We start from the raw sequence: 13,214 nt of genomic DNA on the forward strand, positions 1-13,214 counted from the left end.
ATACCGTAGAGTAGCTTTCAATGGCTTTGACATACTCTCCTTTGTGGTACAACTGGTCCCCCACGGCCATGTAAGTACAAAATGTGCTTTTGGGTCCTTGGTCTCCTTCATTGTCAGACAATTCAGTGGTATCCCAGCAAACAGCCTAACAAGTCTCGAGAGGAGTCGTTCTATATCGTCCCTAGTTACCACAGCCACAAAGGCATAAACCCCCCCGCTCATTTATATAAAAACGTTTTTTTTTTTAAACAGGTGTTTATGAATTTTTACGATAAACAATTTTGACTTTGTGGCTGTGGTATTTAGTGGAAACTGTCCGGTAATTTAGAGCGGCCCTGTCTGGACTAGAAACAGATGAAAGGTGGTGAATGTTAATAAGATTAAAGAAATTACCTCCGAACAGTTAAATATATTCATTTTTTTTACTCATTCACCACCAGCCATCTCCCCAAAACACCAAACAATTAGTCTGTCTTGGATCCTAAAATATTTAGTTTTTTGAGCTTGGGGTACACCCTGAAAAGAATAAGGCCAAAGGAAATCAAATAAATACCAAATACAAACATTGACAAACGGCACATTTGAAGGGGGAAACAAGAGGCCTACTTTATTTACATGGCTGTTGGATAAAGACTCCATAGTCAAGACTGTTGAGGGCTTCTTTGAGAGCAAGTCCAGGATGGGGATGCCTTCCTCTTAAAAGTGCACCAAGAGATCTTAAATCAAATTTAAAAAAGAACCTCTACTGAACCTCTGTCATAGCAATTGTATAAGCTCTTTTATATTAGCTGCATAATTTGCACAGGGCAGAGGAACCCGGGCCTGAATAGTTTAATACTGCTTGGGGCATAGCCCATAGGCAACCTACATTATACTAGGGTATACTTTTAAACAGCATGGGCAAAATAAGATGTTAACTCATTTGACAGTTTGCCTAGACACGTTCTAGATAACCCCAATCATAGACTGTATACATAGTGTGCTGTAAGTGAGATGGTGTTGACTGAGCGTTTGCTCACATTCAGCATACACAGCCAGTTAAATATATAGACGTCTACACAGTATCTTATAAAATGGCAAGTACAACCAAATTCATTTCCTGAGTTTGTGCCAAAAGGATGTTGTTCGTTGGTGCCCCTTTTCAGTCTTTTCCACAATAGAGGAGCATCCTCATCTCCTGGTAGTGGCTCAGAGACAGCCAATTTACAATAAATATACATTAAAAAAAAATAAGAAAACAGTCAAACTATCAACACAAATAAACACTTTACATTCCAGTAAAATGTACAATGTAGCAACCGGTGAATGGCAACATCAAACATAAAACCTGTGGTGAGGAAGCTGACCACAACATGGCAACAGGCCTGGCATAGTACACCAGCACAGCCATCTTCTGACTGTACTTAAGCAGTAGTTTATGGATTTAACTCTATTTACCCCAGGCTGTTATGGAAAATAATTAACTGTTCATATAACATGATGAAATGGAGACCACTTTCATTAAGCAATCATCCACAGCTGCCAAGTCATCTTTTGGTTGTTGGGTATAAAGTAGGCTGCCACACAACATGCAAGTTGTTTAGTTGCCCATGGTATTTTGCACCATTAAATACTGGGCAAGATATGCATGCTTTGAATACTGCTTGGACAGTAGGTCAAGTGTAGGCGGTTTAAGGAGGTTTGTCTCAGATTTCCCCATCTTGAAGTCACACCTTGGCCCGAGCCTTCAGAAGGCCACAGATATCTGCACAGTCCCGTTTAAAAGTTTCATTATGAGTCATACTTTTTTGGGCCAACATTGTTTTTATACAAATTGAATTTCAATGTTTTTATTGTTTGACCAAATGAAACCAAATATCAAAATAGTATTAGTCTTCAATGGATGCTTGCATCATTCGTTTGTTGCATGATGTGATATGACTGAGTCCAACTGAGGAACAGCCAGACAAATTAAAAATGAGGGTGGAGTTGGGGGGGGGGTGAATCCATTTGAATAGAGTCCATGATTGAGCTACTGTATAAGTACTAGGATCCTCCAATTAACCAAACTGGAAGAAGAAATTTCCTGGTCCGGATGCTACAAAACAAAAGTGTAAATTATTCAACAGAATCTGAAATATGGTGAATTGTGAATCGATTAATTTTTTAAAATTATATATATTTTTTAAACAGTGTTTCCTACAGCTGTTTGTATACATACATTGATTAGCTTCGAAACTATAGCCCTGGCCGCCTCCGCCACCAAAGAATGCCTTGAAAATGTTGTTGGCGTCAAAATCTGCTGGGGACAGAAACACATTACGAGGATCAACATCACAGCTGAGGGAAGCAGCCAGTACAATCTCACCACAAATTCATTGTGGAACCGTGTAAAAATTAACGTGGTAAACACCCATTTACAGCTCTGAAATACAAATGGCTGAACCCAGTTGGTGTTTAAATCAAGTCAAGTAACAGTCATTTAGTCCCTGTTAAAGCTGAAATACGTAAAGGGGGGGGGGCACTTTTCGCCCCAGCACCTTTATTGTTTTGTTGATGAAACAGAGCAGAGGAGCAGCCAGCATCATAGTAAAAAAAATAATGCCAGTAGATATTCTGCTATTCTATTGTGTGTGAAATGTCCCGAGGGTATGAGAGACCATTTGTTATTTTTCGCAAACAGACATGGCAGTTTCACCCCCTACCCCGCTCATCCTCCCTTGAAATGGGTTCCCCTGCTGATCTCCAGCCCTCACCTCCCATGTTGCCTGTGTCGTCCTCCATATCGTGACCACTGTCGTAGCGGGATTTCTTCTTAGGGTCAGACAGCACAGTGAACGCCTCGCCCACCTCCTTAAACTTCTTCTCCTCTTCCTTCTGAACCTCAGCACTGGCCGAGCTGTGACGGTCTGAGAGAGAGAAACCAGGGCCGTCAGTCAGGGGGAAATGAGGAGGTACAAGAGCAGCTAAGTTAAATGTTTTGTTTTCCCCTTTGCATTGAAATACGTCTTCTGACACTGCTTTTTTTATGTCAGTAAAATAGACTGGATAGTTGAACTGAGAAATGGCCTCTCTTAGCTACCTGGATGGTGCATGAGGGCCCGTTTACGGTAAGCCTTCTTGATCTCGTCCTCTGTGGCGTTCTTGTCCACTCCCAGCACCTTGTAGTAATCTTTCCGCTTGCTCTTCTTCAGCTCCAACTGTGCATTCTTCAGGAGGTGCTTGTGTTCTAAGGAAAGGAGTTAAGAGTGAGAAAACAAAGATAGTATTAATAGCAAAGAGCAGTTAGGGCACCATAACAGCAGGAGGAGCTATACAGTAATTCCACCCCTCAGAGACCGACACCTGAGACATTACGTCATAACAGGGAGGGGGAACAGGAGTGTGAAGCAACAGAACCCAGATAGAGGTGTAGCGTGGTAGGCTGGGATGGAGAGAAGGGTGGTTGAGTCATACCAATGAGACACAGACATACCTTTTGTTTTCTCTGTCTGGTAGACCTTCTCATAATCCCTCACAGCCTCATCGTACTCCTCCTTGTCCATGTAACTGAACACAGATGTATAGAAACAAGCTTGAAAGATCATAACCATAACCGATGAATATCCATATTCTTGCATGCTCTCGAACCACTACCACGGACATATTGCTAGGAAACTAAGGTTGATTGACGTACCACTGTGCTCTCCGTAAATAGGCCTTGATGTAGGTCTCATCCAGTTTAACTGCCTTTGTGCAGTCTTCAATGGCCTGGTCTATTTTCTTCAGCTTTGAAATGGGGGAAATAAAAAAGAAAAAGAGTAAGGGGACTGGGGAATGTGCAAGGAAGCGTGCGACAGAAGAAGAAAAAGAGAAGAAATGCTGGCCTAGTTCTAGATAGAGAAAATGAAGCAAAGTGCGGAGCACAGCTAAAAATACACACGGTAAGAGGGGCCTCGCTGTATGAGAGGTGTGTGAGAGTTTGTGGCACGCATCTGTGCACGGGTGAGTGTGAGCGCACGTGTGAGCGAGAGAGTATGTGGGTGCCCATGCAGAAGGCCACCTCCGCAGCCAGTACAGTAGCGCTACATTGGTCCATATGAGTGACTTCCTGGAGGATTTACAATCTAACAGCTACATGCTGCCAGGAGACATTTTGAGCAGAGTTAAACTGGTATATGGCCCTTTAAAATCTGTTTTGCAGGGAATTGGGATGGAAATCACAGGATCCAGACATAAAAGAAATTCAACATTAAAAAATATATTTTACTTAGTAGGAAATCAACTAAATGTTTTGAACTTATTAGAAACTGCATTCATTTGTCCAAGATTACAAGACATGCATCAGTGATTCACATTTTCCTTGAACTTTCTGAAGAGGCGACGGCTCAGGAATGCCCGTGGGTGTGCATGCTTGTCTACCACTCTGTGTAGCCGTTAGTGATGATGCTAATGTCATGACAACTGTCTTCTGCGAGATGGAAAGGCTTTCCCAAAAACATACAATGATATATTAAACACAAAGTAGCCTATGCCTGCCTACCTGGCAGAATGAGATCATGGATTATCAATCCAGTGGCCATTTGTTTTACAAACTCTGAAATGACATGAGCACTACAGAAACATCAGAACCAAAAAAGGTCCCAAGCTTGTGCACAGTTGAATTAAAAGGGTAAGTACACCTAAAAACCCACATTTCTTACATTTTTCACAGACCTCAAAAGTGGTCTCCTGCTGTGCTTGTGGACAAAAATAAATTAAAACGTGGATGTTATATCAAAAGTGTGATTTGGAGAGCAAAAACCTGAAACAGGTTCAGACAACAAAAAATGCACAGATTTTATAGGGACCTACAGGTATCAAATATCAGCTGCCTGGCTGAAAAGGCAAAACAACAACTGTGTAATTGAAAACAGCAATACCTCATTTGCAAGCAAACGGAGAGCCTTCCAATGAAGACTAAGATGATAATAATAACAGGCCGAATCAAACTGGGGACCCAAATGGTAGAAATGCCACGGCTGCACAAGACGAGATAACATGGTATGGCAGATGAGGGGTTCTCCTCCTGGTGCTGTGTGTTTGAGCCTCACCTTAGATCCCACGGTGCCCCTGTTACAGAAGAGCTTAGCATTGGTTTTGATGTTGTTGGGGTCTATGGTCAGGGCCTCAGAGTACAGCTCGTAGGCCGCATCATAGTTCCCGTCCTTGAAGGCCTTGTTCCCATCCTCCTTCTTGGCTTTGAGTGCTTTGGCATTCTGGATGGAAAAGAGAGAGCACTTAGCAACCTCTGCAAACTTAAGGTGTGTCGCCAGCAAGCTAATAGTGGAGACAGAACTGGCTATAGTGTTCTGTGGCTAACTCTTACAAAAGGTTGGAGGCAATTTGTCCACATTAACATAATTATTAGGCAGGTTAGTTGAGCCTAATTGCAGGGCTAGAGTCCTGGTGGAAGGTGGATGGAGGACTCACTCTGCAGGCCAGGCGAGCCTTCTCATGGTCAGGGGCCATGCGCAGGGCCTGGACAAAGAACTGGACGGCCTTGTCAATACAGTCCTCATAGTACAGACAGAGACCACGGACGTACAGGGCATCGCCATTAGTAGCGTCCATCCGCAGGATATCACTGAGAGAGGAAGACAAAGAATCAAGTCTTACATGGCAAGATACATTTCCAATGGTGTGCATCAGCAAGGGAAATTGCCTTTATGTTATGGTTTTCCAGGCTCCAACAATGTCTTGTTTACCTGGCTACTGACTGGGCCTCTGGGTAACGCCCCAGCATGGCCAGACACTCTGCTTTCAGCACCTTGAACCGATGGCAGGCTGTGGCCGACTCCAAGGCACGGTCCATGCAGAACACAACCTGCACAGTCCAGAGAGAGAAACATTGTCAAAATCAAATCTAGCACCAATCTGCCCATTCCCTCAAATAAGAATAACAATTTGCTTGATAAAAAGACAACATGCAGCCAACAGCCTACCATCCTGAAGTCATGCTTTTCAAATCCTAGTTCAGCCATCTTTTCATACTCCAGGACAGAATCTGCATTCTTTACCTGAAAGTAGATTCAAACATATGCTTTTATGTAAGGAAGCCGCTACACTGCCTGATGCTTAGATCGAGGAAAACAAAACTCATGGAATATCTGTCACAGTTAACAAAGGATTTCAATTACTGAAGAGCAATTAGCTCTTTACAATGCATTGCTGTTAGGACCTAGTCTGCCAAACAGACTGTCTGTCTGACCCACCTCCTGCTGTGCCTGGCTGTTGTCAGGCTCCAGTTCTAGAACCCTGTGGAAACAGCGGCTGGCTGCCATGGCGTTGCCCAGGGACAAGTGGCACTTCCCCTCCCGTAGATGACCCTGTGGGAAAGTTGACTCACAGTTAACAGGCAGAAACACTGCCACAGACAGGGAGGAGACCAACCCACAACTCATCTTGCCATTACCTTACCGTTGTACTCATCCAACTGCCAGACATATTTACGTATTATGAGATGAGACAAACAGGAAGGTCTGACTAACTTGTCTGCCTAGGAGGTAGCTGGGTATTCAAGGCTTGCTACGCCTGGTGGCGGACCCTACCTTCATGAAAGTATCGTCGAGCCGCACTGCCTGCTGGGAGTCCTCCAGCGCCTCTCTGTGCCGGCTCAGCATCATCAGTGTGGCCGCACGGTTTCCATAGTAACTGGCATTTTTAGGACACATGTCTGTCGAGAACACAGTAAAAAGAAGAAGTCACTCACCGTCATTAACAAGAATAGGTGATCCTCTCACCCACAGAAAACAAAGATGTTCCCCCTCTATAAAGAGGATATCCTTTGCAGTTGATATCACTGATGGAATTCTTACCTATGGCCTTGGTGTAGTAGTTGAATGCTTCAGAGTAATCCTTCTTGATGTAGTATGCATTACCTTGCTCCTTGAAGCTCTCCGCTTCCCTGAATGACACAGAAATAAAAAAAGACAGAAAGTATTTGAGAACGAGGCTATTTATTGACATTACCCAAGAGAGAGTTCTGAGTAAAACTGCATAATGACGGGATGTGCATGACTAATTGAGTACTCAAACCGATGTCAAAACTCAATTTTTAACCAGAGATCACATTTTTTTCAAATACTGTTAAACTATTCGGTCAATTTCATCTTGAAGATAACATTAAATTTGCTTTGACTCTGGTGTTCCATTTGTACATGTGCATTTGCGAGACACAACAAAAAAGAAACCAAGCATCACAGTTCTGCTCCCTAATGTCCCTTTAGGGACGAACATTAGTAATGACCCTACTTTGCAATCAGAAGTGGTTAGGCTATTACAGCCCCCCTTAAACATAGACAGGTTCCACACTGAAAATATGCAAAAACATTAATTTGATTAAGACAAAGAGCATATTTTTTTAAATCATAATCATTAAGCCTAGGCCTACTCAGCAAACAGATGCCCTGGCCATAATCCATCCACATGCAGGGTTCAATGTAGAATTGTTCATCCATTTAGAAAATTCCAAGGAACAGGCATAATAAACTAAAAAGTAGACATATTTTGGTTTCTAACCCTGAATTACTGTTTCTCAACATGCCAAATTGAGCCCCGTTTCAAATTATCACTGAGAATAACGGTTCCACTTTGCATTATTCTGTTCCATTTTATTCTGTTCTATTACATCATGTTTTTTTACTATAAAAATAGGTGTCTTGACTGTGATTAGGGCTCAGGAAAGTGTCTTGTCTTCTAAATGATCAAAACAAGGCTATGCCATTGCACAGCCATAGGCTTCTACACGCAAGCGCCACACCGCTGAGGATACTACCTTTATAAAGATGGAGTTCCACGATATAATATAACCAGTTGATATTACAGATTCAAGAAATAAATCATAAATGTCACTATTTTGACTGAATAATAATCACAACAATGAGGCAAATTGTGCGGTTAGGATTAGCGTACTCGGGGGAAAAAAATATACCGTGAGTGCTCGGTCAAAAAAGGTCAAATGCCCATCCCTAACAGGTCGTACTGTATCATCCACAGATTCACAAAATAGACCAAGTAAATGTGAAAAGGGACTTAGAGGAACACCTCGAGGTGCATTTGCGAGTAATCAATGACTTCATCCTAGCCCGTGTCGCAGACTGCAAGGAGGTAGGATATCACATGATACTGCATATTATACGTAACCGCTGACTAGCAAAACAACAGACAAGGGACAATACTAGGATGAAAGGTCTTCTTTAAAATCATAATTCACTCTGGTTGTAGACCAGGGCTAATCTAAGTCTATGATAGACTATCAGATTGCTTCCTGAACACAGCTATTGCTGTTTCCAAACATGTAGGCTGGACGAGTTAACCTTGGTGTGGGGGTGGGAGAGGACGGGGAAGGTGCTGCGCAAAATCATCTAAACATAGAAAGAGCCATACCAGCAGGCAGTGAGGGGTCTCATCCAATGGAAATATAGGACCTGAGAGGTAGTGGCCACGTGGGTATTTTCTGGGTACAGCTCACAAACAGAGCAGCTATCTGATCTCAGTGGGAAATACAGAGGCAGATCACCAGGAACCACATGGCAAGACAAGCCAGGGAGAGGGCAACTGCCATAGCTTTTTCTTGGAATCTCGTCATGCTTCAGTTCAGATCACAATCGGAGCAAGAAAGCAGACAATGAAGCGAAACTGAAAAAAAAGGCAATTTCCCGAGACAATGCCTTGCCCTTGTAATGTTTCATGTTATTGAGGAAACAGGACTGTTACCACTATCCTGATCATAACAAATTGGTTGGTTGTTGAACTTGTGGCCCCCACTTTTGCTAAGGTAAAAGTTATGACAATTACTAGGGGTGGAAATATATTAGCTCGGCCCAACGTCATTTATATATGGATCTGACTAGGCCTAGTTGACAACCTCGGAAAACATTACAGTAAAAAAATGATCACACTTCAGGCATACCAAGAAGACCATGTCAGTCAATAGTATGTTACCTCATGCAAAGCCTAACTTATAGCTGTCTCGTTGAGGTCATCAAGACCTGAGAATGTTCTGGAATGACGTCACTCAGCGAGGACGAGTGGGCAGAGTGGGGCAAGATTTGGGGGACTTTTCTGGCTCGTGCGTGGGTACATGGCAATATGGCAGTACTAACAACAGTTATCTACGTCAGCTAGCTAAGTAACTAGTTAGCGAAATACATTTGGTAAAAATTATAGAACAAAAACATTAACCATAGGCTTTACGACCGTCATAGCTAGCTACTAACGTTAGCCAACTAGCTAGTACAATAGCAAGCTAACGTTAGCTAGCCATAACACACGTTGATGCAAACTGTGACTAACTTTGTTGGTTAGGTAACACTAACACAACAGATAAAGTCCACTTTTATCTTTGTTGGTATGGGTTTTTGAAAAAGAGAAAAATGGCTAACGTTAGTTAGCTAACCGGTTAGCAAGGCCTACTTCCCGTGTGACACAAAGCAAAAGCAAACCAACACTAGCCAGACCAAGATTATGACAATGGCACGAGAACAATCGTATATCTAATGTGTAACATTTGTTGTACATTTTCCGCAAAATACCTCTCCAATTCTTCGTCGCTTAGTATTTCCATTTCAGGATCCATGGTCACATCGCAGTCATCAACCGTCGCCATTTTGCTGGGACTGAGAAGGGGGGGGGGGGTTGATTGACAGCCAGACAAGACGATCGATCACTGAAAGTTAGTCCTGAACAAAACCTTTTTGTTCTACCAGCTTCTACTAAGCTAACATATGGAGTTGTTTCAAGATGGTCATACCAAGGATAATTTAGATATTTGATTTGGAATTTTAGGACCAATTTAGGTATCAAAAATCTATCTAAAAATGTTTTTTGATAACATTGAATTTGGCCTTTCTGCTATTAGTCAATATAAACATAATGGATTACAGATGTATACATGGAAAAACATAGGCAAAAATGAAGTTTGTTTTGAAGTGTTTGTCCTTAAGATATAAGAAAGATCAGGAAACTTTTTTAGGCACTATACGACTTCCGTACATTCTGCCATAAAATGTTTGAATTAACTGGCACCAGGCTACCGTGAGGCGTACGTCCTAAATCAAAACAACCGACACGTATGAGTTCGTGAGAGACTCACCTTCATCATATCAGTGTGTTGCCCAAACTCTTCGGAAGCTACAGACAGAAGTTGGCAGATCGGCCGTACAGTCTCACCTTTATTCCCCCATAGTTTTTGGCCCACCAGGAGTTGGCATTGGCAAGAGAGCAGAAACAGACACCCAGCCAGGGTAAAACAATGTAATGGTCGGACAGACTATTTTTGTCAGTAAAAATAGAGTAACATTCAACCTATCTCGCTCTATTAAAATAAAACATGTTCATGTCTTACACTCTCTGCGGTTGTGACTCAAACAAGTATTTCACCCATCGGACGCTAGAGGTCGCAGTTACTTTAAGTAGTGAGGGAAACGTTACGTAAGCATTGTAAACAGGAAGTATTTTTGGATAGTGGCGTATGGAATTTACGGGAGCGGTGTAGTTACATTTTAAAGGTCAAAAGTTTGCAAGGAAATCAAATGTTGAATTGAGTTGTTATCTGGAAAAACATAACAACGGCCATTATCAGTTAAATAGAATCGTTTAGCTAACTAAAATAGATGCTAAACGTTAGCATGTAGCTAGCTAGCAAACTTTTGCTACGGTCATGATAATATCATGTTTTGTGTGTGTCTGTGTGCCTGTCTCTTTTTTTCATGCTAGCTGCAGAGAGAAGACTGTCACCTGACTTGTTATTCAATTACAGAGTTGCCAAGAGACTGATCATCATCATGGGCAAGAGTTGTAAAGTGGTGGTGTGTGGTCTGGCTGCCGTTGGCAAGACTGCTGTCCTGGAGCAACTGCTGTATGCCAATCATATTGCGGGTAAACAATTTATTTGTAGGACCTAGGTAGATCGAGGACAATATTGATGTTTTGACTACACCGATCATCTGGTCCCATTGATATCTCAAAGTGCTCCCCTCTTTTCCCCCCCTAGGCTCAGAGCCCATGGAGACCCTGGAGGATATCTATATTGGCTCCATAGAAACGGACCGTGGCACTCGAGAGCAAGTGCGCTTCTACGACACCCGGGGTCTTCGTGATGGTCTGGAGTTCCCTCGCCACTACTTCTCCTTTGCAGACGGTTTTGTTCTGGTCTACAGCATCGACAGTAAGGAGTCCTTCAAACGCATGGAGGCCCTCAAGAAAGACATTGACCGCTTCCGTGATAAGAAAGAGGTAAGGACTTTCATTGATTTCAATGGTAGTTGTAAAACACAGTGTCGTGTAGGCTAGTTAAATAACACCGCAGACTTCAGGACAAAACAGACCCTGCTGATGAACGGCCGTACTATCAACTCTGACTGCAGGCCATCAGTGGTAGGCTTTGGGGAAAATAATAAAGTACCATTGATTTTTTTTAAAGATGTCCTAAAGTTCTTATCTACCCACCACACTTCACTTGCTGATATCCAGGTGATGTGAGGCTGTGCTAAATGGATGAGATGATCTTTCCACAGGTGACCATAGTTGTGCTGGGCAACAAGCTGGACATGCAAGAGCAGAGGAACGTGGACTTTGAGGTGGCCCAGCACTGGGCCAAGACAGAAAAGGTGCGTCTGTGGGAGGTGTCTGTGGCAGACCGGAGGACCCTCATCGAGCCTTTTGTCCACCTGGCCAGCAAGATGACCCAGCCCCAGAGCAAATCATCCTTCCCCCTCAGCCGCAATAAGAACAAGGGGAGTGGCTCTGTCGATAGCTGAGGGAGAAGGGGGTTGGTCGCGGGAGGCAGCGAGGGTTGATGAAGAATGAGAAAGATTTCAGGAGACAGGGAGTGAAAGAGTAGGAGAGGAGAAACACAGTAGGCCGATTATTAGCCTATTACAAATACAGGCAATTTTAGGTCTGAATGAATGCACACCGACTGAATCAGAAACCAATGGTTTCTTGGAGATTTGGACTGATATTTAGACTCATATTTGACCATTTAGACTGATCTTTGATGACAAGTAAATGACATCAAAAGTAACACAAATGGATAATCAAGAGGGTTGTTTGTATCATGGAGGATACATAAGGGATTATATTACTGTTAGTTAATCAGGAGATTTGTTACACTACTGGCATGCCATCTACTCAGATGAAATATGGCAACTATTTTAGCATGGATGATCTGCATTTTATTTTAAGTTACAGTACATGAAACAAATCCATATTTTGGTGAATTAAAAAAACATTCCTCTATTCTTTTAGAGATGTCAGAAAACATGTTACTTCCTTTTGAGATCGCTTTGAGTTTTAAAATTACATTATTGTCTAAAGATTTAAATTGTTGTGACAGACTAGCAGTCTTATGTGATCTCCCTTGGTGAGCAGGGTGTTTGATGAGCTTCCTGCCTGCTGGACAGGCCCTGATGTGGTGACTGAGAGAAAGAGGCTTGCCCTGACTCTTATATCTATGGAGCTCTTGACCACAGCCTAAGCAAAGCTGAATTATCTGTACTTTATCAGAAACTCCTTACTCTCCTTGAAAACCATGGGGCGTCCTTGATCTTTGTTACTGAGCTGTTAAACACTATGTTGGTCAGACGAAATGCAAATGTATTTCATTTTCAAATTGTTTGTCTGACCGAAGCCCTTTAATTCCGTATCAGGGTCCATAGTTATTGTGCAACATTTCATGTGTGTGTCGCTGAGCAAGAAAGATGCCGTGGCCTAGTTTGGATGTAGTTTTTTGCTTTGTGACTATTCACAGATCTTTATATTTGTTTTATGTTTTTGACGTTGTGAATTTGCATCTTTATGTCTGTAAAATAGAAGTGCATATTATTTTCATTTTTATTGGGGCATTTATACTGATGCAATATAGAGCACAGTATTTATCTTTTAAAATGTTCTGGAGACTGGATAATCTTTTGCATGCCGTATAAACAAATTAAAAGATTCACTCTGCATCTAAGTTGAGGCTGTTGTGTATATCTTTTATTTGCATGATTTATGAAGTAATTAAACATAATACAAACATTTGAATGTCTTTATTCAAATATTCCTACATTGCGCTGCCATCGCCACAGATCATCCCTGTGAGCTAGGATAAAGATCTACAGAGATCTCTGAACTTTGCTCAAATCCATCCAAACTCTGCCTACATGTCAGAAATGTGGAGAAGGAGAGAGAAGTCTGAGTAGTGTCACAAAATAACTCATGCATTTTCAAAG

The 13,214-nt window shown here is 42.2% G+C and overlaps 2 protein-coding genes across 6 annotated transcripts; one reads left to right on the forward strand and one right to left on the reverse strand.

Moving 5' to 3' along the window:
- Window positions 1-565: 565 nt before the first annotated feature.
- On the reverse strand, window positions 566-10,375 carry LOC135554031 (dnaJ homolog subfamily C member 7-like). 3 transcript variants are annotated; one of them, XM_064986028.1, is made up of 15 exons: window positions 10,094-10,375; window positions 9,534-9,617; window positions 6,816-6,904; window positions 6,549-6,673; window positions 6,213-6,326; window positions 5,943-6,017; window positions 5,706-5,824; window positions 5,431-5,584; window positions 5,052-5,216; window positions 3,656-3,747; window positions 3,455-3,528; window positions 3,062-3,208; window positions 2,736-2,888; window positions 2,201-2,278; window positions 566-2,077 (listed from the first exon to the last, which is right to left on the reverse strand). In XM_064986028.1, the coding sequence occupies exons 2-15, from the start codon at window positions 9,605-9,607 to the stop codon at window positions 2,040-2,042; spliced, it is 1,497 nt and encodes a 498-aa protein (XP_064842100.1). In that variant the 5' UTR covers window positions 9,608-9,617; window positions 10,094-10,375; the 3' UTR covers window positions 566-2,039. The 3 variants fall into 3 exon arrangements, with proteins under 3 accessions (XP_064842100.1, XP_064842099.1, XP_064842101.1); XM_064986027.1 differs by having other exon boundaries at window positions 2,201-2,281; XM_064986029.1 differs by lacking the exon at window positions 9,534-9,617 and having other exon boundaries at window positions 2,201-2,281.
- LOC135554032 (NF-kappa-B inhibitor-interacting Ras-like protein 2) lies at window positions 9,050-13,022 on the forward strand. Of its 3 annotated transcripts, none has more exons than XM_064986032.1 (4): window positions 9,050-9,074; window positions 10,760-10,878; window positions 10,994-11,235; window positions 11,517-13,022. In XM_064986032.1, the coding sequence occupies exons 2-4, from the start codon at window positions 10,785-10,787 to the stop codon at window positions 11,757-11,759; spliced, it is 579 nt and encodes a 192-aa protein (XP_064842104.1). In that variant the 5' UTR covers window positions 9,050-9,074; window positions 10,760-10,784; the 3' UTR covers window positions 11,760-13,022. The 3 variants fall into 3 exon arrangements, with proteins under 3 accessions (XP_064842104.1, XP_064842103.1, XP_064842102.1); XM_064986031.1 differs by having other exon boundaries at window positions 9,054-9,078; XM_064986030.1 differs by lacking the exon at window positions 9,050-9,074 and adding an exon at window positions 10,401-10,508.
- The last annotated feature ends 192 nt before the right edge of the window (window positions 13,023-13,214 follow it).

Source organism: Oncorhynchus masou, chromosome 14, assembly GCF_036934945.1.
Source record: "Oncorhynchus masou masou isolate Uvic2021 chromosome 14, UVic_Omas_1.1, whole genome shotgun sequence".
NCBI lineage: Eukaryota > Metazoa > Chordata > Actinopteri > Salmoniformes > Salmonidae > Oncorhynchus > Oncorhynchus masou.

Bases quoted from the DNA above. Each gene is read 5' to 3' on its own strand.
- LOC135554031 (XM_064986027.1), bottom strand. From the start codon at position 9,607: ATGGCGACGGTTGATGACTGCGATGTGACCATGGATCCTGAAATGGAA. The intron at 6,674-6,815 runs GTAAGAATTCCA...TGTTCTCGACAG, and splicing joins CTACTACACCAAGGCCATAG to ACATGTGTCCTAAAAATGCC. The intron at 2,078-2,200 runs GTATGTATACAA...TTTGTTTTGTAG, and splicing joins TAGTTTCGAAGCTAATCAAT to CATCCGGACCAGGAAATTTC.
- LOC135554032 (XM_064986032.1), top strand. From the start codon at position 10,785: ATGGGCAAGAGTTGTAAAGTGGTGGTGTGTGGTCTGGCTGCCGTTGGC. The intron at 10,879-10,993 runs GTAAACAATTTA...TTCCCCCCCTAG, and splicing joins GTATGCCAATCATATTGCGG to GCTCAGAGCCCATGGAGACC. The intron at 11,236-11,516 runs GTAAGGACTTTC...ATCTTTCCACAG, and splicing joins GCTTCCGTGATAAGAAAGAG to GTGACCATAGTTGTGCTGGG.